The sequence below is a fragment of the Schistocerca piceifrons genome, chromosome 2, assembly GCF_021461385.2.
Source record: "Schistocerca piceifrons isolate TAMUIC-IGC-003096 chromosome 2, iqSchPice1.1, whole genome shotgun sequence".
NCBI classification, from domain to species: Eukaryota; Metazoa; Arthropoda; class Insecta; order Orthoptera; family Acrididae; genus Schistocerca; species Schistocerca piceifrons.
This window is the reverse complement of record NC_060139.1, coordinates 806,560,320-806,585,055: the sequence shown is the minus strand read 5'-3', so window position 1 is coordinate 806,585,055 and position 24,736 is coordinate 806,560,320. Positions and strand designations below refer to the sequence as shown.

General features: G+C 38.3%; 1 protein-coding gene and 2 non-coding genes across 6 annotated transcripts in view; all 3 read left to right on the top strand.

Annotated features, from left to right (window-relative positions):
• The window catches only part of LOC124777478 (zinc finger protein 346-like), a 146,685-nt gene that overhangs the window by 46,965 nt on the left and 74,984 nt on the right, over positions 1-24,736 (top strand). For all 4 annotated transcript variants that reach the window (XM_047252913.1, XM_047252912.1, XM_047252911.1 and 1 more), the window contains one exon: positions 18,039-18,204. In XM_047252913.1, coding sequence (XP_047108869.1) covers positions 18,079-18,204 — 126 coding nt within the window. In that variant the 5' untranslated portion in view covers positions 18,039-18,078. The remainder of the gene's footprint in view (positions 1-18,038; positions 18,205-24,736) is intronic.
• Positions 11,122-11,196, top strand: Trnat-ugu. Its single transcript has one exon. It is a non-coding gene; the product is annotated as a tRNA-Thr (tRNA).
• Trnat-ugu lies at positions 11,562-11,636 on the top strand. The gene has a single exon. It is a non-coding gene; the product is annotated as a tRNA-Thr (tRNA).

Below are 24,736 nucleotides of genomic sequence, written 5' to 3'. Positions count from 1 at the left end.
GCTCCATCCACACCTCAGTCCACATCACATTCACCGATCAACAAAAGGCCTGCACTTTGACAGCTGCCACCCCATCCACACCAAAAGATCCCTTCCTTACAGCCTGGCCACCCATGGCAGACACATCTGCAGTAATTAGAACTCCCTCGCCCAGTATGCTGAACCCTCACAAAAGCCATCGCTGACAGGCAATACCCCCTAGATCTAATACACAAACAGATCTCCCGTGCCATGTCTCCACACACACCTGATCCTCACATCCATCCCAAGAACCAACCACAAAGAAGTGCCCCCTGGTATTTGTCCTTTATCGGGGCTTTATCTATCGTGATGCCCTGAAATGATGGACATCCTACCCAAGATACTTCCATCCCCTCCCAAAGGGATGTTCTGCCACCCACCCACCCTCCACAACATCCTAGGCCATCTCTATGTCACTCCCACCCCCAGTCTCCTTTCAAAGGGATCATACCTTTGTGGAAGACTCAGATGCGCAAGACCTGCCCTGTCCATCCACCCATCACCTCCTACTCCAGTCCCATCACAGGCTTATCCTACCCCATCAGAGGCTGGGCCACCTGTGAAAGCAGCCATGTTATCTACCAGCTCTGCTGCAACCACTGCACAGCATATTACATTGTTATGACAACCAACCAGCTGTCAACCAGAATGAACAGCCACAGTCAGACTGTTGCCAAAAACAAGATGGACCACCAAGTTTCACACCATGCAGCAGAGCACAACATGGGAGATTGCAGTGGCTGCTTCACAACCTGTGCCATCTGGATCCTTCCCACAACCACCAGCTTTTCTGAGCTGCACGGATGGGAGCTACTCTTCAACACATCCTTCGCCTCTGTAACCTCCCTGGCCTAAACCTATGGTATCTCGCTGTCCCCCCCCCCCCCCTCCTAAAAAAAAAATCACAAATTGTATTTGTTTCTCTCTCTCTCTCTCTCCTTCTCCCTGTGTGTGTGTGTGTGTGTGTGTGTGTGTGTGTGTGTGTGTGTGAGAACTCTCCGTACATTATAATTTCAGTACTGTCTTGTTCTGGGTGCATGACTGAACGCACTTGGCTGTCTGGCTTCATGAAATTACTATTACATATTGTATACATGTTGTTTTCCACAATCAGTTTCTATATTGTTATTTTGGGGCTTTGGTGTTGGCTACCTTCATGTATTTCTTGGAATCATGTTTACTTGACTGACACATATCAGGCAGTAGTTGTTCTTGCATGGTGAAATATGTTCTATGAGGGCTATGAAGAAAGTAAGGTGACTTTTCAGATTGCACAGGCAACATACGTTCAATTATCATCTCTTTTTGTTATGTTGGTACACATGTCTCAAACATATGTTCACAGTTTCAAGTGTACAGTATACTTTGTTTTTGACAGTTTGAAAGGTTAGACGTGTTTTAGTGTCTGGAACCGCACTGCTGGTACGGTCGCAGATTCGAATCCTGTCTCGGGCATGTATGTGTGTGATGTCCTTAAGTTAGTTAGGTTTTAGTAGTTCTAAGTCTAGGGGACTGATGACCTCAAATGTTAAGTCCCATAGTGCTTAGAGCCATTTTTTGTTTTAGTGTACTCAGCGATTTTTGATTATAAAAAATAGAGCAAAGATATTGCATCAAATATTGTGTGAAAAATGGAATCAAGTGCTCTAAAGCACTTGAAATGTTGACAGTGGGGTGAGACTGATCTAAGTAAAAAAATGTTTACAAGTGGTACAGTCGTGGACAAAACGAGCTAGACCCCTCACCTTTTCGTTATGCTGATCTGCATAGCTTTAAAGTCTGCTACCAGCATAACAGTCAAGGTGACGAAGTGCTGCCAACATACTATGCACAGGCATGAAATTAAACTACTATCCGAACTTTGCCAAACTCTTTTCAGTCATTTGTAAGACTATATTAATGCTGATTAGTGTCAACATTCAGACCAGCCATACTGGATTACTGTTGCTGACTTACCATGAAAGTGTGCAAATTCAGCAATGCGTGAAGATTCATAATGAAATTCAGCTAAATATCATTCAGTGCCACACTTAAGTCAATTCAATTATTGACAGAAGCGCTAAAAGTAGGCAGTAACAAGTATGAAATTCTACAAGATTTTCATATTTACATCCACAGGGTGCCGGTACAGAATAAAGGTAGCATTAAAATGTATTGGTGGCGCGAGAATTTCTTAAAATTGCTTTACTGATAGTCTATCTGCCTTCATCGAGATTAGAACTGAAAACAAACCAGACCTTCCTTGCAGTAGCAAACACCATTCACTACACTAGCAGACCAGACAACCCACGCAAACGGCCCTCTATTATTACCCCAGACATGAATAAGCTGGCAATTTTGCAATGAAATTGGCAAAATGATCTGCAGTTTCTGTTGCATAGAGCTTTCTGGACTCAAAAACATGAATTTTCTACCTTTATGCTACCACTTGTATGACAAGCATTAGGAATGTTTATCACAATAACAAAATACTGTCATTAGCGAGTAAATTTAGTAGGATAATTCTGCACCACCCCAGGAAATAAATGGCTACATAGCTGCCAAATGTATTCTACAATGTTTAGAATTCTCCATTAGACTCACCACAGCCAGAAAACGTTAATTAGTTGAAGTGTTTCTTAAACTAGCTCACACTTCTAAAATGCGGTGGCATTAATACTGGGATCCGAATTACCACGTGTATAGGCAAATGGATTTTATTTGCATTCCTGTAAATGGTATTTGGATTGAAAGCATAGCCACGAGTAATATGCTGATGTATTGACTGCAACTAGAACGTTTTGAATAAAGAGTAGGGGGAATTATTTATGTGCCCCTCATCTTCAGTAACTGTCGTAAGTATTTTCGTTGTTAGGATTTCGTCACTTAAATCGGTAAAAATGGAACCCTCCTAGTCTACTAGTCTCACTTTCTTGACCATCCATCTGTCTACCCAACCCTTAAAATCCGTTTACCTCAAGTACGGGTAGGCATAATAGGTGGAAATGTATCGCACTTCCTGCGTTGTACAATCCCTTGGTGGTGTAAAAAACTGAGCTTCTAACTACATCTACATATATACTCTGCTAACCATCAAGCGATGTGTGGCAGAGGGTACAATTCACGCCAAAGTCATACTCCCCCCCCCATTCTCTGTTCCACTTCCGGATTGTGCAAGGGATAAACGACTGTCTGTATGCCTCAGTATGAGCTTTAATATCCCTTTCGTTGAATGGTGATCATTGCGCGATTTGAAACTTGGTGGTAATAATATATGCTCTACATCCTCAACGAAGATCAGATTTCGGAATTTTGTGAGCAGCCTCTTCCATTTAGTGTATCATCTATTTGCAGGTGTGTCCCACTTCGAACTTTCTATGAGATTTAGAACACTCTCGCGATGGCTTAATGTACCAGTCATGAATCTTGCCACTCTTCTTTGGACCCTCTCAATCTCTTGAATCAGACGCAATTGGTAAGTGTCCCATACAGACGAACAAAAGTACTGTAACCAATTTCCTTTGTTGAAGGACTGCATCACTTCAGGATTCTTCCAATAAACCACAATCTAGAGTTCGACTTGCCGTTACTTGTGTAATCTGATCATTCCAGTTGAGATCATTTTGAATTGTCACACCCAGATACTCGACAGATGTTACCGCTTCCAAAGACTGAGCATTTCTTTGTATTCTTAATGGGGATTTTTGCCTTGTTATACGCAATAGGTTAAACTTTCTAATATTGAGAGATAACTGCCAGTCATTACACCATGCATTATTTTCTGCAAATCCTCATTGATTTGTTCACAACTTTCGTGTGATACTACTTTCCTGTAGACTACAGCATCATCAGCAAACAGTCTAATGCAGTTGTCAGTACCATCAACCAGATCGTTTATGTAAATCGTATAAAGCAGCGGAGCTATTACGCTGCCCTGAGGCACACCTGAAGTTACGCTTATTTCTATTGAAGTCACCCCATTCAGGACGACATATTACTCTTTGTCTGTTACAAAACTTTCTATCCAACCACATATGTTATCAGATAGACCATAAGCCCGCACTTTTTGGAGCAAGCGACCGTGCTGAACTGAGTCGAACACCTTTCGAAAGTCGAGAAATATGGCATCAACCTGGGAGCTAGTATCTAGAGCCTGTTGTATATCATGCATAAAGAGGGCCAGCTGTGTCTCGCATGACCGCTGTTTCCTAAAACTGTGCTGGTTTCTGTAGATGAACTTCTCAGAGTCTAGAAAGGTCATTATGTCTGAACACAAAATATGTTCCATGATTCTACAAGAAATCAGTGTCAGTGAAATTGGCCAGTAATTATGTGCATCCGATTTTCTCCCCTTTTTTATAGATTGCTATGACCTGGGCCTTCTTTCAGTCCCGTGGAACTTTCCACTATTCCAATGATCTCTGATAGATGATGTATAAGAACGGTGCTATATTTGTAGCATAGTCAACACATAATCTTATGGGGATACTATCTGAGCCAGATGCCTTCCTGGCACCTAAGGATAGTAACTGTTTTACAATCCCAGATACACTAAACACTATGTCAGTCATCCTTGCATTTGTTCAATAAATGAACGGGGGAATGGTGATACAGTCCTCTACCGTAAATGAGTTTTTGAAAGCTAGGTTTAGAATTTCGGCCTTCTGTTTATTATCACCCGTTACATTACCCGTACTGTCAGCATGAGAAGGTATTGAATTATTTGTAGCATTCATAGATTTTACGTATGACCAAAATTTTTTGGGGTTACTTTTAGAATCTGCAGATAAAATATTACTTAAAAATTTGTTAAAAGAATTTCTCATTGACCTTTTGACAGCTGCTATCATTTCGCATAATTTCTGTTTGTCAGCTGTGTAGAATTCTCTGCTTTCTCAGCAACTTACTAATATGTTTGTTGTACCAAGGTGAATCCTTTCCTTCCCCTATATTTTTGCTAGGCACAGACTTCTCTATCACGTGGTGGACAATACCTTTAAATTCTGACCAAAGATGCTCAGTATCTTTGTGTCATGCGGTGAATGCTTGGAGCTGACTATGAAGATATCAGTTTATAACAGTTTTTATTTGCTTTCCCAAAGCAACTTCCACTGACTTAGAACTTCTCCACCTATAACTAATGGATAATTTTGATGTTTATCTTCTATGTGCTCAAGACTTTCCCTGAAACATTCTGCTGTGTTTGTTGCGGATGCTGGTGGTCAACGCAATCTAAAGATTCCACCGTTTATGTAAAGAAAATTAACGCGAAAGGTCAAAAAAAGGCTCTAAGAACTATGTGACCAAACTGCTTAGGTCATCAGTCCCCTAGACATAGAACTACTTAAACCTACCTAACTGAAGGACATCATACACATCCATGCCCGAGGTATGATTCCAACCTGTGAATGAAGCAGCCACGCTGTTCGTGACTGAAGCGCCTAGAACTGCTCAACCACTGCACCTGGTGAACCCCTTTTCACATCATGTATAATGATAATATATACTGTCTACTGAGGATAAACTGTATTCGCCAGCAACTCAGATAGTTTGATAACTGAACTTTTACAAAGCTACATTCAAATTTTGTTTGAAGTTGTCTGCAATATCCACTTATAAACTTAACTTTGTCGTCTTGCCTGTTATGCTGTGTAGCAAACTTTAAAGCTGTGCAGGTCAGCATAACGAAAAGGTGAGAGGTCTCACTCGTTTTGTCCACGACTGTACAAGCTCTTCCAACAGCCTGAGAAGATGCCAATGGCGAACCTTGCTCTGGACACCCCAGTGCCTCAACAATTGATGACATTGAAGGTGTGAAGAAAATTGTTTTGGAAAATCGTTGGATTACTGTAAGAGAAGTTGCTGAGGATATTGGCATATCGGTTGATTCAAGTCATGCAGTTTTTTCCTGATGTTTTGAGAATGAGATGTGTGTCAACGAAGTTTGTTCGGAAACTTCTCAATTATGATCAGAAGAACCATTGTACGAGCATCGCTCAGGAACTCTTGAATGACATCAATGATGATCCTGGTTTGCTCAGAAGGCCATAACTGGTGACGAAACATGGGTTTACGGTTATGATGTTGAAACCAAAGCCCAGTCATCCCAATGGAAGCATCCCAAAGAGTTAAGACCAAAAGAAGCATGCCAAGTTTGATCATATGACAAAAGTTTTCCTCAGTGTTTTTTTTTAATTACCGTGGTGTAGTGCATCATGTATTTTTGCCTCAAGGTCGTATGGTCAATAAGAAGTATTACCGTGACATTATGCACTGTTTGCGAAATGCAATATGCAAAAAACGTCCAAAATTGTGGAAAAACAATTCATGGCTTTTGCATCGCAGCAATGCACTTGCTCATTCAGCATTGCTTGTGAGAGTCTTTTTTGGTCAAAAACAACAAGACAATCATACCTCAGCCACCATATTCACTGGATATGGCTCCCTGTGACTTTTTCCTATTCCCAAAACTGAAGAGACCTATGAAGAGACAAAGATTTTCAACGACTGAGGGAATAAAAACTGCATCACTGGAATTACTCAAGGCTGTAGGGAAAAGTGCTTATGAGAAGTGCTTTGAAGATTGGAAGAAGCGTTGGCATAAGTGTATTATATCTGAAGGAGATTACTTTGAAGGGGACATCATGAACATTGATGAGTAAATAAATATTTTTTCATAAAAATATAAAGTCACCTTACTTTTTGAACACACCTCATATTCATAGAAAGTGTACTATAGTTTGAAAATTAAAGCATTCAAAGTCATAGGAACAGGTCTTATTTATGATCCAAGGAACATGCAAATAACAAAATTAAACTAAAATAGTAGATTGAGACAAGAGTATTAATGGGCCAATAATCATACACTGGGGAATAGCCAATCTCGCTTCTTCCCATGTAGATGATAAAATATCCTATGAATTACTTGAAGAATATAGTATATATATTTCTGCATCCTGCCTTGAATTGCTTGAACAGTGTAGTACAAGTTTCTGCATCATACAGGGTGATCAGTCATTAATGCAATTACTTTTGTGGCTTGCAGCAGGCCAGTGAGGCCAGTTTCTGTGCCCTAAGTGTGGGTGACAGGAGGTTCCCAGTAAATATATTACAATTTGTCGTGTCAATTATTTATAACATACATAACATAAACACTTAAAAATAAAAGTAAATTACTCACCTATATTAAGCAAGGGGAGGCTGGAACTGCCTCCCTTCATAATTCAAGCAATTTTGACACCTGATTAGGAAACTGTTCATTGCATTCTACAATTCCCTCTGTGAGTGACAGCAATTTCTTGACAAATGCTAGTTTTAAGTTCATGTAAATTGTGTGGATCTGATTTGTACACTTTCTCTTTTAAGCCCCCCCCCCCCCCTCCCCTCACCCTCCTCTCTGCTCAGAGATAAGAATTGCTGGGGCTTAAATGAGGGAAACGAGGAGGCCACATATTAGAGTTATCACCATATTAAACATCAGTCATGAATTTCACATGATGAGAATTGGCTGTATGTGCTATCCTGCTGGAAGGTCATGAAAGCACATTCTCTTTCAGTCAATTCCCCAAAACGGTTGCATATTGTTTTCCCCTATCTATCACTTAATTGTTTCTGGAAAAATGGGGCCTGTTATTCTCTCACTGCTAATAGCGCTCCACATTCCTATTTTTTTGATCATGCAGAGGTGCCTTGTGTATTACATTAAGCTTTTCAGAACTCTGATAATGGCTATTTTGTGAATTAACGTATCCACTTAGTTGGAACCATGATACATCTGAAACGTAGATTTAGGTGAGGGTCAGTGTCTCCATCATGCATGCTATTCAAAATACATTCACAGAACTGCAACCTTTTTGCAGGGCTACCCTGTTTAAAGTTCTCGCACAGCAGTAATTTTATAGGGGTGTAACATCTGATCTTTGTAGCTGTTTGAACAGAGCCATAGGAAATTCACATTTGTTGAGAAAGATGTCAAACTGATTTTCTAGCTCTTTCCAGAGCATGCCCATGCTTATCCAGAATTTGTTCTGTGAGTACTGTACGTAGTTGTCTATGTTTCAGATAAGTAACACTTCCCTTTTTGTGAAATTTATTTATCAGTTGATGAATCGTACTCTGATTAGGTGCTTGAATTACAGGAATTTTTTCTTGAAATAACCTCCTTACTGCACTCTGTGATTCTGCACACTTGTATGAATGATACATGAATACTCTTTGGTGAATAGAATAGTTGTATTTTGACATTTCACTTGAAACACTTTCACTTAATATACTGTACTGCATCACCTAATAAAAATCTGCTATCTTTGGAAACAAAGGCCTTTCAGCCGAGAAGAAATGTACTACCTATCAGTGCCACGGCAGGCTGGCAGCCAATGGCGCAACAAAATTCCCACCAGACAGTTGCATTAAGGATTAATCACTCTGTACTTATTAAACAAGAAACCATTCAGGCACTTCCTTATCCAGGTGTTTCATAGAAACTTAGCGTCTTTAGTAAACTTTTGTGATTCACACAATCAAATGTTTAGGATAAGTAATAGAGCTTAACTTCTTACACATTTTATTATTTATTCAGTGAATTTGTTAATAGCATCTCAGTAGAATGACCCTTTTGATTGCCAGACTATGATTGGCTGAATATTTCATTATTGCACAGCTAGTGACAAATTTTGGAGAACATTACCTTCTTATCTCTTTGACTGCTGGTTAGATGCTGTCTTCCCTGCTGAGTTGTATGTACCTAATCTATCAAATAAGTGCCAAGTTCTGTGCATTGGAGCCACTGTCTGGTGCTGAGTTACCAAGTGGCAACCCTCATCTAGTGTCAAGTATTTCTGGAGTGCTAGCAGTAATTGGCATTATTTCTTGACTTAGGCCGCTGCTTATATGAACAAAATATAGTGACTATAAACATTATTTAGAGCATTAATGTTTGACTTAGAAGCTTCTCTAAAAGTTTCGTACTTTTATGGTAAAACTGCAGAGGCATTGAAAATTGAATTTTTATTAATAATTACACAGTTTTCAGCAGTTTCTTACATGATTTGACTACTGGGCGGTGATGAAAGTGTTTTGCTGCTTCTTAGTCCTTTCTCTTTCCATTGCTCCGTCCACACTACCTGATTGTAGTATTTGCTCTGCATGATCTACTAACTCAAGAAATGAATAAATATGTTAATAGTTACAAAGATAGTTTATGAACCACTTGTCATAGGCTACTCTTTGATGGAATTCTAATTATACTGTTTACTGTGTTTCATGTGAGAAGCATGTATCATCCTTTTCACAGCGTAGTTTAGTGTTTTTGTATGCAATACATCCTCTAACCTTTACAGTGAATGAGATATACAGACTGCTTGTGATATATGCTCTAGCACATTGGGATTGATTGTCATCTACTGAAATAACTTCTTCGCTTCATCAGTGTTGAATGTGAGAGTTGTGATTGTTTCATGCATGATTTGTTCCTTAGACTGTAGGAGAATGAGTGCTTATTATATCTGTCATCAGATCGGTTATTGGCAATCCAAGAAAATCTGCCAAACCCAAAAAGTTAAGGTATGTGAATAATTTTTGTTGATATGCAATTACTGGAAATGATGGCACCTTGTACATTTTGTTTAAATGGTGTAATGTATGCTGCATTTGCTGTTTTCCTTTATATTTTATGTACGAAATATACAACAACTGAAACTGCCCATCTGTGAAGTTATTAGCACAGTCATTTATATGCCATGAAGGTTCAAAATCAGAAACTCTAAATGTCAAAATACTGTTTATGCACACTTCATATATAATCCATCTTTGAAGTTGAAAAGGACTTCAGGCCAGCATTTGCAAAGATTAGAAGCCAGTTTGTATTTAATTTTATCAAAAGAAAGCATCACTCAAGAGAACTAAAATTATGAGATAGAATTATTGGCCAAAACCTGTCTTCAGAAGAGGAAATTTTACGTCTTGGAAAGTAAGCACTGGCCAGAGCAATCATGTCTCATGATTTTGTATTTAGCTTATGTTTCATAAATAATGGTTTGAGAAATGCCTCTATGTTGTCTCTCCTGCATAGTTGAAGAAATTAGTACTTTTTCTTTGCATTGTAAGTCAAGAAACAGAGTGAAGCATGTTATGGCAGGTTATGTGTTTTGATGGTGATTTTGAAAAGCTGCACACATATATGTCAACACTCTTCTTGCCATGTTTCCTAAGAAAATCATTTGGAATTTGCATTCCAGTAGATGGTGGAAGATTTTCTGATTAGAGAATTTTTCTCCACCATCTGATCTCTGTTCGTTTGCAAAAGTTCCTACAATTCTCTTACCAGAGATAGAAGAAACTCTGTTATTTTGGCTCTTTAACATCCAGTGGAGAGTGTGAGGAATTGAAACATACATATTCAGAATGTGAAAAATGAACTTTCTGTACCATTTCACAGTCCTATGTACCAGCTTAGTTTAATAGCTTATCAGTATAATAAATTGCCCTATGATAAAGTTTTAATCAGCAAACAGTGTGGCTGGTCTTTTCCATCTCAGTATGTGTATGGCACTGCAGGTTGTGGACGTGCCTTTCTCTTCCGCTGTGAGATTGTCAAGCAGTGTATCTATGGACATAAATTGGCCTCATCCTCAACTCAGTTTCTTGTTTAGTTTTTGATATGTTGCATCTGGTCCTGCGAATAGAACCACATGGAGTGATTTCATGGCTGTGAAGTCGTGGAAAGATGAATGTCATTTGTTTCGAATAAATTGTTTACACTATAACAACTAAAGTAGACTTTTGTTAGTGAAAAGCTTTTAACATTGGTAAGATTATATATGACGGTAGTATCTGTTCCCGAAAGGGCAGTTACCGTGGATGACCATGCAGCTTTGCTAGAAATGAAATGATAATTAAATGGACACCCTAGCTGCAAACAGGCGTTGATATACTTCATTGCGAACGCACACGCTGTGCCCGAACTCGTACGGGACTTGGTAGATTAATCTGCCATGAGTAATGAGTATGATGGGCAAACATCTATTAGGCGCACTACGAATGTAGTGGTGTGGACATGTTGGGAATGCGGATCTCATGGGGAGCGTGCAAGGGATAAGTTCCTGCAGACGCACTATCCTCTGTGCCCACGGTGGCTCAGATGGATAGAGCATCTGCCATGTAAGCAGGAGATCCCGGGTTCGAGTCCCGGTCGGGGCACACATTTTCAACATGTCCCCAATGAAGTATATCAACGCCTGTTTGCAGCTATGGTGTCCATTTAATTATCGTTTCATTTCTAGCAAAGCTGCATGGTCATCCACAGTAACTGTCCTTTCGGGAACAGATACTACCGTCATATATAGTTAAAATATGGCTTCCTGACCATTGACCTTCTTGTGCGAACGCACACGCTATGCCCGAACTCGTACGGGACTTGGTAGATTAATCTGCCACGAGTAATGAGTATGATGGACAAACATCTATTAGGCGCACTACGAATGTAGTGGTGTGGATATGTTGGGAATGTGGATCTCACGTGGAGCATGCAAGGGATAAGTCCCTGCAGACGCGCTATCCTCTGTGCCCACGGTGGCTCAGATGGATAGAGTGTCTGCCATGTAAGCAGGAGATCCCGGGTTCGAGTCCCGGTCGGGGCACACATTTTCAACATGTCCTCAATGAATTATATCAATGCCTGTTTGCAGCTAGGGTGTCCATTTAATTATCATTTCGTTGGTAAGATTCACTGCATGGCACCTTATGATCCTTATTGACAGTGATCCTTATTTCGAATGAACTTTCTGTTCATGTATTGGCAAAGTTGTCACTTATGTGAGGCTATCTCAACAGTAACTCTAAATGCAGATGAAACTTAATTTCATATAAAATAGGACTGTTTAACCTTCCACTGGTTGTGCCAGTATCTATCACATGAGAGGTCACGCATAACACAAAGTACAATATGTTGTTGAGCTTGAAGTACTGCTTTCATTTTAAATTAAATGTATTAATTAACATATGTTAATCATTTTGTGTTAAAAGCAGAATGGTCTCTTGGTATCTATTTGTATTACTTTTGTTATGCTATAAAAAGAATTTTAATCAAGAAACTTTTGTTGCTCTTTGTATTACAACTGAATTTAATTATTTACAGTTATAAATTGTTGGTATTGACAATTATTGCAGACAGTTTATTTGAAGAGTGAGTTTTACATACAGTGTGACCACACATACTACAAGTCATTGTTGCAAAGCTGTTTTTCGACCTCCCACAAAGGGTGCATGTCCCACACATTTTTGTCATTGGAGGGCTTGATGAAGCTGAATTTGAGGCTTGTGGATATTGGAGTTGAAGAAATGCTTTGAGGTCTGTTGGGAGGCAGATAATTGTTCCATCATTAATTCAAGGGACAACATATTAAAAAAAAATCTATGTAAAACTTGTCATTCATTCTCTTTCAGCATTACATACGTCACCTGGCTATTCATTCCAGCTAATTTATAAGGCAAAACAAATTAATGAGGGTCACCCTCTTGTTGTATGTGCCACATAATTTTTCCAGCATGTCCACTCCATTATTGGTCCTATTACACTCCAGAATAATGCCTAGTTTACACTTTCTAGATCTATTTCTCCACCACCATGCATTGTAGACATTAGAATAATTACTATACTTATCTTGGTTACATAAAACACAGAAGTTTGGTCTGTTCAGTAACCAAATATTAAAGAATCTAACCTCTTGTCTTCTAGAGCAGTGATGCCTTTTTATTCTTATATTTCCTAAAAGTGTAATACTTCTTTTATAATGTACATGATCACCAATTATCAGTTGATATATTTCTATTTGTATTAACTACTCCTCAACAAGATGCTTTACAACTTCTTCTGGTGAATTTGAAACATAGCATGAGCCTAGTATTTGTTTACCAAGATAATATAATTAATAATGATATTATTAATATAAGTGCAGTGGAATCCTACCTCCAAATTTCCACATTAAAATTTCTTTACATCTGCCATTGCATACATTTTGGTGCATATTTGACAGATTTTGATGGCATATATTGAATCTGTGAACAGTGTCCATGAATTGGATGCATTTCTTCAACTGTAACATATTCACTCATGCTGCAAGATTTTCTTGTTTTTTTGAACAAAGCTGTCAAAAATACCTTTATGTCTTACAGCAGCAAGTTTATCAAGCTTCCTTCTTGAAACTCCCTGGAAGATTAAAACTGTTTGTTTGACCGAGGCTTGAACTCGGGACCTTTCCTTTGGCGGGCAAGTGCTCTACCTTATTAATCTGCCTGGAAGTTTTATATCAGCGCACAGTTTGCTGCAGAACGAAAATTTCATTCTGAAGCTTCCTTCTTTCCTACTGGGATGTGCTGACATCAAATTGAAGACTCCTCCAATTGATACCTGCGAGAACTCAAATCCACTCTCAAAAGTGTCAGTCCTGTCAAATTCTTCGCCCACAACTCTTTGACATTAACAATTCATCCCTTTTTCAAGTTGACATGAATAAGAATAGTTCTTCCCTAGTTCAATCAGAGGAATCTCAGGGCCACTCACACATTGGACATAATTTTTCAATTTTTGAATTAATGTTTCTTAGAATTCCATCAGTCCTGTTTACATCAAAAATTTTCAAAAATACGTCAATTGGTAATACAGTAAAATTTTTCCTATATTTTTTCCATAATTTTTGAAAATTTCAGTAAACATGATTTGCTTTGTTTTGTAGCTACTTTTTTCCCAACATAAAAATCTTCAGTTTTTGTTTTATCTGCATCCTCTCCACTGTTACCCTCTGCTTCAGTTTCAGAATTGTGGTCAGCATTTGGTATTTGTTCCTCAATCAAGATGGAATCGCTTTCTTCAGTATTTTAAGTTGATTATTATTGAGCTGTTTTTTCATTCTCTTCTTCTAATTTTTACAAAATTCTAGGAATATCTTCAAGTTTTACTGGACTCCACATAATAAAAACATTCAAAATTTGTACTATTCTACTCAGTAAAATTAACAATAAGTGAAACATAAAAAGAATTGTATTTATGTTCTGTAAAAAACAACTTTATGGAAAATAAACATGACTGAAAACAATCAGAAAAAGAGCGATTGCACATTGTATTCTGTACAACAGCCAGGCGTATATTAAATAAATCGCTTATGGGCATAAAAAGAGCCACAATAAAGTGGTGAGGAGGGGCAGGCAGCATGTAAGAGTACTGTCATGATGAAGAGTTGGCGCAAATTTTCTGAGAAGCTGATGAGAAGTGATAGGCAATTAAAAACTGCCTGGTTTTGTGCAAAATACAACAGCATGTCTGGTGGAGGGTTTAAAAATACAACTCTGACCAGTGATGGTTACTTTTTGCCCTAGCCATGAGAAGGAAAATACAAAAGAAACAATAAGTTGTTTTTAAGTACTGTATCGTTACAGTACTTAGCTTCAGAAAGTGAAATGTTTAGTAATGCCTACAGACTCACATAAAAGTAAAAGTGATGACATTGTCCTAATTTTTAGAACTATTAATTCCTTCTTAGGGGATGTAAGAGGGATAGAGTGAGGTTACTACAGGATGAGAGGGGGACACCTGACAAAAAGTAGCTAAAAATGAGGAGGTAGGCATCAACTGATGAAAAATGTGACAGGCAAGTACTGCAGATAACACACAGAAAGAACAAAAGGTGATGGCACAAATGCCCCCCCCCCCCCCCCCCCCCCCCCGATCGTTTCACCTTTGTACAAGTAGGTTGCTATTATCCTGCCTTTCTCTTTAAACCTTCCCTCCTCCATACCATCTTTGCGTGTGTGTATTAGAAGCATTAAATATTTCACCTCCTTTAACTAAGTACTAGCCAGTAATTCTGTGTCATATTTATTAATTTTCTCGATATACTTTACTTTGATACACTTAACCTGTATTTTTGAGCTTTAATAACCAAGAATTCAGTGATTCTTGCTTGTTGGCCATGGTAGGTGGATAAATAGATTGGTTTCTTCCTCTACAGATATCATCTGGTCTAGTATTAGGAATATCATAAAATATGACTACTATCTGCCTACTATATGTGGTGATGAGATCATAAAAATGCTTGCTTAAATGAAGAAAAATGACTTTTTCTTAATGAAATGTGTTGCTAAAACATGCTCCTTTCTCCAGCGTTTCACCATCTCTTTCAGATTCCTTGTATTTTCATGATTAATCAGTGACATCTGTTGTAGGATGAATGAGTATACGGTTCAGAACTTCTGCATTGAGTTTCCGGGAAAGAGTCAAAACCATTTTCAGTATCGAAAAATCTGACATACTGTCAAATCTACTATCTCTAGAATTTTTTGTTTTCAATGAATAGATAACTGTATTGTTTTCTTGATAAAATGAAATGAGCTTTGCCTTTGTAGATAAGCATAACGAATAGAATAATACCCACAAGCCAGTATGACTAAACTCCAGAAACGTAAAGAGAAGTTCAAAATATCAACAGGATATTTTCCCTCCAAACAGCAAACATTGGCAAATATTTCAACTAAATAACTCAAACTTTGAAGATCTTTGGGTGAATGGGATAGAAGTACAGCTATGTCTTAAGATCTCCAAAGCAGTCAAAGGGTTATATTTTCAGGAAAATGGTAGAAGGAAACTGCTCAGTAATTTTTATACTCACCATTATATGAAAGAGGTCTAATAATGGCTTCTTTTTCCGGAACAGGAAATTACACTGAATTAATATGTGTCCCATAGAAGATGAGTTATAGTAAGGTCATAACTTTTTACTGTCTTATGGGAAATATTATTATCAGCCCCATATTAATTGCACAGAATTTTCTGCATATTACTGTTTCTGTGTACACCTTGGCTTTGTTTTCTGAAATGTTTGCAGCAAGTTTTCTCACTTATTTAAATGATAATTGTTAAAAATCTATCTAAAGTCTTATATATTGCTTCCATTTTGTTTCATAGAAATAATGATATCTCCTATGACTTATTTCCCTATTTAACTGTTAATGATGCTCCATATTAATTTGATTTTACTATATGAGCTCCTAGTGTCAAATAAAGATGTGTAAATTGGTACATTTTCCAACTTTTCAAAATATATTATGTTAATGTTGATGCGTTAAGTGATCTGAGGTTTCCCTGAGGATTTCAGAGTGCTGTTTTCAAAGTAGTGCATAGACTATTAACAAATATGATGAATTAGTACCCTGCATTGTCATCATTGTACACTTCTCCTTAGAAGCTTTTGTTAATTATGGCATTTTCATTGATTTTATTTAATTTCTCTCTCAGCATCTGGAAATAGTTAATTCAAGCTGCTTATCTCAGTTTTTGTATAGCTTCAGTTCAGCATCTGTAATGTTTTTATTTGTTATGAATGTTTGAAGAGTCATAAATAATTACGGATTGTTGGTCTTATTATTACTGACAAGGGAAACTCCCAAATGCACCCCCCTCAGATTTAGTGGTAAGATGGTCCATTGGATAACCGATCAAAAACTGAATATAGATCAAGCATGAAAACAGGAAAAACTGTGAAAAAAGAAGCTAAATAGAAATGGTGAACAGTTCACGCTCAAGATGTGCAACATTGAGCAAATTTGAATAGCCATGCCCGTTATGTTGTCAGTGTTGGACTGCAAAGAGGGAGACCCCTGTTCAAATCTCCCTTGTGCCCTCTTTTTTTTCTCTTTTTCTTTTTTCCATAAAATGATGAACTGTCCATCTGGTCATTGACATGTCTGTTTGCTGTATTCAGTTTTGTGTCTGTGTTGTGGTGTGATGTCCATTTGCAAAGTGAGGTGTAAGGAAGGGACCTCCAGACGTATGTACCTCCTATTTGTTCACATACTATTACTCTTGCATTCTGTTTTGGAGGTTTTGAGTCTTGAATTCCTTTGTTGTAACATAATTCATATCTATTCATTTGTTGCTTTCATTTCTGTGAGAGGTCTATGCGGCATCTTGCCTGCTCTCACAGTTCAGCACATTTACTTGCGACAGTAATATATTCTTACCATATGACTCATATTCTGTAACCAGTTATTAGTATGACAGTTGCCAAGACTACAGGAGGAGAACAGACACATTGTCAATGACTGGATGGGCAGTTCATAATTTTGTGGGGGGAGGGGTGGGGGTGGGGGGGTACGAGTGAGTTGTGAACACGGATCTCCCACTTTGCATTCCAGCCCTGTGATCACACAAACACAACACCATGGTTCTCGCAGTTCACTTGAAGTTATACATCTTGAGCTTGGGCTGTTCACTGTTTCTATTTTTCTTCTTTTCTCACAGTTCAGTACATCTTTTTCTTGCATTCATGCCTGATCTGTGTTCAGTTTTTGACGGGGCTATTTACCACTAAATCTGAGGGGGGGGTATGATGGGGAGTTTCCCTTGTGAGTGGAAAGTGAGATTATTTGGAAAACAGAGTTTACAAATTGCAAGACCTTTTTTATTTTTTCTCCAAAATCTACATATTTGGTCTTAGATTGTCATTAGGGCACATATGGTATTTATTATTATTTAATTCTTGAAGAAGTAATAATTGTGCTTATGAGCCTGTGATGCTAGCGCTGATTTAGAGAGCCAGTTAGCATATTAACATAATTATTTTATCTGAGTTGCTTAGATAAAGGATTCTCAAACAAAACTTTACAATATTTTAAAGCAATGGAGGATAAATACTTACTACATTTAAGGTGTACATCATCTTACATTTGGTTTATAGCCTAGCACTTTTTTAATGGGTTCAGCTGAAATTTAAAACAGGAAACTGCAATATAAAGTCGTATTCGTCAGTTTGCATTATGGGACACAGGGAATGAGAGAAGAAATTTTAGTTACCAAAAGATAAAGTAATGCAGTTGTTTACATATGACCATATTTTGTGAATAACATTCATGTTACTGCTGGCTTCATACATTCCTGTAAAAGGAAAAGTATTCTTCAGCAGCAGCTGACTGTTACTCATTTGCCCTTTTATCTGTGTCTTGCAATGGCATTTCTAATATATGTTGAGTGTGGGTTTTTTTTCTTGCAGTGCACCAGCTGTCCCACTAAGCCAGCCAGTAGTTACGACAATGCCTATTCCAGCTGTCATGGACAGAAAGCCTATTGAAGCTGCAGCTTCTAGTTTCCCTGCCACTGATCCTGTCACTAAAGCTGTTATGGATAACATTATGGGCAAATTGCCAACAAAAAAACAAGTAAGCAGAGACTAGTGTGTAAGAAGATAGGACAAGTAGGATATTCATTGTGAGAAATTGTCTTTTAACACCGTTTAGATTAATCTCTACTTTGTATTTACTGGTGAGCATTTTCCAGTTATAACAACTACTGGCTGTTTGTTCAACAGTTTTTGTCTGAGTGTACTTGCTTGGATCTGTTACTGTGTGCAGAAAATGAGTATCTTTAATACATTTCCATAATTTCAGTTTTTTGTCATCATGAATCACAAAAATCAATTTGCAGTGTCTAAATTACTCAGTGTTGGCTGCAGTCACGTTCTGTAAGAGGGGGATTCATTGGATGCCAACTTAGATATGTATGTGTGTCTTACACAGTTGCCACAACATGCAACAAGAATATAAATTCTAAATTATATGTATAATATATTAATTTTTCTTGTTATCTTATATCAGTGAAATAGTTCATGTAATGAATGCTCTCTGTTTCATAGTTGTCTGCATACAAAATAATACAATATGTTCTTTTGTGTCATGCAGTTCATCTTGCAAAGCACATATCAGTAATAATAATAATAATAATAATAATAATAAAAGTTTTTGTCTCATAGATTAGTAGGGCTTAGAAAAAAATGTAAGTTTTATTTGTATTTTTTAAAATGCAAATGATACACATTTATATTTTTTGCACTTGAAAATATTTCTATTAGGAGATATTCAGCCCTTATTAAAGTTTCTGTAATGAAATGAACATACCCCATGTTGACAAATATTATTTAATGATTATTTTGCATCCCATAAATAGGGGTTAGTGGAGAGTCATTAATTTTGTAGAGTATTATCTCATTACTACATTTGTTTAAGTGAAAGGCCAAGAATTTATGCAAACTTAATTGTAATATGGCCAAACTCTCTTGCTGTAACAAACTTGTTTTTGATGGAATGTCAGCCATTGAGAAAGAAAAAAAAAGATGTGAGAATATTGTCCAAAAGACTGGTAACAGGGTTTTCAGTACCAATACTGCTGATTGCGAAAATCTTACAAGCTTGTATGAACTATATCATTATTTATTTGTTTTTAATATTTTTTCTTTTTGGTGGCTGTTTTCTGTATATTATAATTAAGGCAAAGTATGTAATAGATGGGAATATGTGTGATTGACTGAAGAGTGAACAAATAAAAATAGCTGATGCAGCCACTTAGGAGCACATTACAATACTACTCTTAAATCTTGAGTAGTAGTTTCAGACAACTCACAAAGTGAGATTTTCACTCCGCAGCTGAGTGTGCACTGATACCAAATTTCCTGGCTGATTAAAACAGTGTGTCTGATCGAGACTCCCATTCAGGACATTTGCGTATTGCGGACAAGTGCTCTACCGACTGAGCTTCATTTGCTTAGTGAATCCTTTATCCTTTGCAGCAAGACGTTGCGAGGCACTGAAGTTACTACAGAGAACGCGTGAGTGTTATGAGCAGGAGAAAGAATACCCAAGTACTAATGAAAAGCCATCAGTTCCTGCCAATAAAGTTGTGGTATGGACATCAAAAGTTCTTGGAGTTAGTGCAAGGACCGTAGTAAGTGAGGGAGTGTTACTGCAGAAGTTGAAAAATGTAGTGTGAGCCCTAACAATTCAAAGCTGTCTGGATCAGATAATGTATTTTTAGTGAAAGAGGAAAAAGCAGCCTCACCCTATCACCGAATTGGACTTTTGAAAGACTGGTCCAATTCACAAGCATATTTATGCTTACTAGAGCAGTATCCTACAACAGAAAAGTTACTAGTGCTGTTAAAAGAAAGTGAACTTTTCAGGGACGGGAAAAAGTTACTAAAAATTGTGCTGAAAATTACGGACTTCCATTACAAAGTGCTAAACGATGCAAAGTCCTGCTAGGAAATGTACATTTGTTGTGGCTCATGATTTGTGTTTGTGATGATGATTGTGAAGCTGAGTTTGGTGCTGATTCCGACTACAGTAACGATGGGGAGCTGGGTGGAATTGCACCATTGTGTGAAAAGCTACGAATATTAGTTATTTATTGCATCATCATCATTATGAGACGTAGAGTGGAAAGTTGCAATTTTGGTTGTTACTTATTTGTAAACTGTGTACCGTATTGTTTTCAAGATATCAGTCATCATCAAATACTTCTTTTCTGTATTTCTTTGCTCTATTATCAAAAGCCTGCCCCATGAACCATGGACCTTGCCATTGGTGGGGAGGCTTGCGTGCCTCAGCAATACAGATGGCCGTACTGTAGGTGCAACCACAACGGAGGGGTATCTGTTGAGAGGCCAGACAAACATGTGGTTCCTGAAGAGGGGCAGCAGCCTTTTCAGTAGTTGCAGGGGCAACAGTCTGGATGATTGACTGATCTGGCCTTGTAACATACCAAAACGGCCTTGCTGTGTTGGTACTGCGAACGGCTGAAAGCAAGGGGAAACTACAGCCGTAATTTTTCCCGAGGACATGCAGCTTTACTGTATGATTAAATGATGATGGCGTCCTCTTGGGTAAAATATTCTGGAGGTAAAATAGTCCCCCATTCGGATCTCCGGGCGGGGACTACTCAGGAGGACGTCGTTATCAGGAGAAAGAAAATTGGCATTCTACGGATCGGAGCGTGGAATGTCAGATCCCTTAATCGGGCAGGTAGGTTAGAAAATTTAAAAAGGGAAATGGATGGGTTAAAGTTAGATATAGTGGGAATTAGTGAAGTTCGGTGGCAGGAGGAACAAGACTTTTGGTCAGGTGATTACAGGGTTATAAATACAAAATCAAATAGGGGTAATGCAGGAGTAGGTTTAATAATGAATAAAAAAATAGGAGTGCGGGTTAGCTACTACAAACAGCATAGTGAACGCATTATTGTGGCCAAGATAGACACAAAGCCCATGCCTACTACAGTAGTACAAGTTTATATGCCAACTAGCTCTGCAGATGATGAACTAATATATGAAATGTATGACGAGATAAAAGAAATTATTCAGGTAGTGAAGGGAGACGAAAATTTAATAGTCATGGGTGACTGGAATTCGAGAGTGGGAAAAGGGAGAGAAGGAAACATAGTAGGTGAAATTGGATTGGGGGTAAGAAATGAAAGAGGAAGCTGTCTGGTAGAATTTTGCACAGAGCATAACCTAATCATAGCCAGCACTTGGTTCAAGAATCATAAAAGAAGGTTGTATACATGGAAGAAGCCTGGAGATACTGACAGGTTTCAGATAGATTACATAATGGTAAGACAGAGATTTAGGAACCAGGTTTTAAATTGTAAGACATTTCCAGGGGCAGATGTGGACTCTGATCACAATCTATTGGTTATGAACTGTAGATTAAAACTGAAGAAACTGTGAAAAGGTGGGAATTTAAGGAGATGGGACCTGGATAAACTGACTAAACCAGAGGTTGTACAGAGTTTCAGGGAGATCATAAGGGAACAATTGACAGGAATGGGGGAAAGAAATACAGTAGAAGAAGAATGGGTAGCTCTGAGGGATGAAGTAGTGAAGGCAGCAGACGATCAAGTAGGTAAAAAGACGAGGGCTAATAGAAATCCTTAGGTAACAGAAGAAATATTGAATTTAATTGATGAAAGGAGAAAATATAAAAACACAGTAAATGAAGCAGGCAAAAGGGAATACAAACGTCTCAAAAATGAGATCGACAGGAAGTGCAAAATGGCTAAGCAGGGATGGCTAGAGGACAAATGTAAGGATTTAGAGGCTTGTCTCACTAGGGTAAGATAGATACTGCCTACAGGAAAATTGAAGAGACCTTTGGAGAGAAGAGAACCACTTGTATGAATATCAAGAGCTCAGATGGCATCCCAGTTCTAAGCAAAGAAGGGAAGGCAGAAAGGTGGAAGGAGTATATAGAGGGTTTCTACAAGGGCGATGTATTTGAGGATAATATTATGGAAATGGAAGAGGATGTAGATGAAGATGAAATGGGAGATAAGATACTGCGTGAAGAGTTTGACAGAGCACTGAAAGACCTGAGTTGAAACAAGGCCCCGGGAGTAGACAACATTCCATTAGAACTACTGATGGCCTCGGGAGAGCCAGTCATGACAAAACTCTACCATCTGGTGAGCACGATGTACGAGACAGGCGAAATTCCCTCAGACTTCAAGAAAAATTTAATAATTCCAATCCCAAAGAAAGCAGGTGTTGACAGATGTGAAAATTACCGAACTATCAGTTTAATAAGTCACAGCTGCAAAATACTAACGCGAATTATTTACAGACGAATGGAAAAACTGGTAGAAGCCGACCTCGGGGAAGATCAGTTTGGATTCCGTAGAAATGTTGGAACACGTGAGGCAATACTGACCTTACGACTTATCTTAGAAGAAAGATTAAGGAAAGGCAAACCTACGTTTCTAACATTTGTAGACTTAGAGAAAGCTTTTGACAATGTTGACTGGAATACTCTTTTTCAAATTCTAAAGGTGGCAGGGGTAAAATACAGGGAGCGAAAGGCTATTTACAATTTGTACAGAAACCAGATGGCAGTTATAAGAGTCGAGGGGCATGAAAGGGAAGCAGTGGTTGGGAAAGGAGTGAGACAGGGTTGTAGCCTCTCCCCGATGTTATTCAATCTGTATATTGAGCAAGCAGTAAAGGAAACAAAAGAAAAATTCGGAGTAGGTATTAAAATTCATTGAGAAGAAGTAAAAACTTTGAGGTTCGCCGATAACATTGTAATTCTGTCAGAGACAGCAAAGGACTTGGAAGAGCAGTTGAACGGAATGGACAGTGTCTTGAAAGGAGGATATAAGATGAACATCAACAAAAGCAAAACGAGGGTAATGGAATGTAGTCAAATTAAGTCGGGTGATGCTGAGGGAATTAGATTAGGAAATGAGACACTTAAAGTAGCAAAGGAGTTTTGCTATTTAGGGAGTAAAATAACTGATGATGGTCGAAGTAGAGAGGATATAAAATGTAGACTGGCAATGGCAAGGAAAGCGTTTCTGAAGATCGAGTATAGATTTAAGAGTCAGGAAGTCGTTTCTGAAAGTATTTGTATGTAGTGTAGCCATGTATGGAAGCGAAACGTGGACGATAAATAGTTTGGACAAGAAGAGAATAGAAGCTTTCAAAATGTGGTGCTACAGAAGAATGCTGAAGATACGGTGGGTAGATCACGTAACTAATGAGGAGGTATTGAATAGGATTGGGGAGAAGAGAAGTTTGTGGCACAACTTGACTAGAAGAAGGGATCGGTTGGTAGAACATGTTTTGAGGCATCAAGGGATCACAAATTTAGCATTGGAGGGCACCGTGGAGGGTAAAAATCGTAGAGGGAGACCAAGAGATGAATACACTAAGCAGATTCAGAAGGATGTAGGTTGCGGTAGGTACTGGGAGATGAAGAAGCTTGCACAGGATAGAGTAGCATGGAGAGCTGCATCAAACCAGTCTCAGGACTGAAGACAACAACAACAACAACATTATCAAAAGCGTGTGCTTTGTTATGATTATATATACATTTTTATGCGGTTGTTTATTTGCTGTTATTGTGGTAGCAAGCCGGAAATGAATTCTTATATATATATTGTTATTGCTCAATAACTTGCATTTATGAGATCAAAATGAAAACAATATTATTTGCTATGTGTGTAGAGGCTGCTGTGGCAACATCGCTATTGCAGTGTAGCCAACATAACGTGGCCTAATGTGAACTGTCAAGTGCAATGTTTCACCGGTGCAGGTGTAATTGAGTAGTAGTCATAGTAAAGAAAAATAAGGAAAGGCAGCCATTCATCTATTGCTGATAAGTCCCTCTCTGTAACAAAGAGAACAGGGACTGAATTAGTTCTTGAGATACTAGTCTTTTTCTGTTGTGTATATACACAACCACACAGACTCCCAGACACAGTCACATTGCACTCAAGCAGCAATCAGTGTTTATCAGTGGTTGTTCAGGTTGATTAGAGTTGGTTAAGTGGAAAGGCAATAGAGAGGTAGCAAGATCTGTGGGGCAAGGAGTTGGTGAGGAGACAGTGGGAGGCATTTTAGAGGGTGGGGCAGATGGGTGTCAACAGAAATAATAAAATGCGGAATTGAAAGTTGATCATTTCAAAACTGAGAGAGCAGGAGGAAGGAGAAGGGAGAGTCCAGGAGATGAAGGAAATTGTTGAAAAATGACAGGAAAGGTAAAGAGTGAAAGAGCGGATGCAGATAAGGGTGTGGGAACAGGACATGTACTTCAGAGGCACTAATACTCTTGGGGGGGGGGGGGGGGGGGGTGTTAGTGCTGTGTGCACTGAAGGATCTATTGAAGTCGATGGTTTTGTTATGTACAATATTTCAGCAACTAGGTTGTCAAGTTTGTGATTAGTGGCAGTGTAGTGTTGTTTACAGCCAGTTTTAGAAGGTGCAAAGGAGGAAACTATGCAGCTGTACCTTTGAAAATACCAGTGGAAGACATTGTTGCTAATATTAAAATTGGAATTAGTTTTTTACCTAACCCAGCAGCAGATGTAATATACATGGAAACAGCTAGGATGCATCTTGGGAGCAAGCCACATTACAGTAACTTA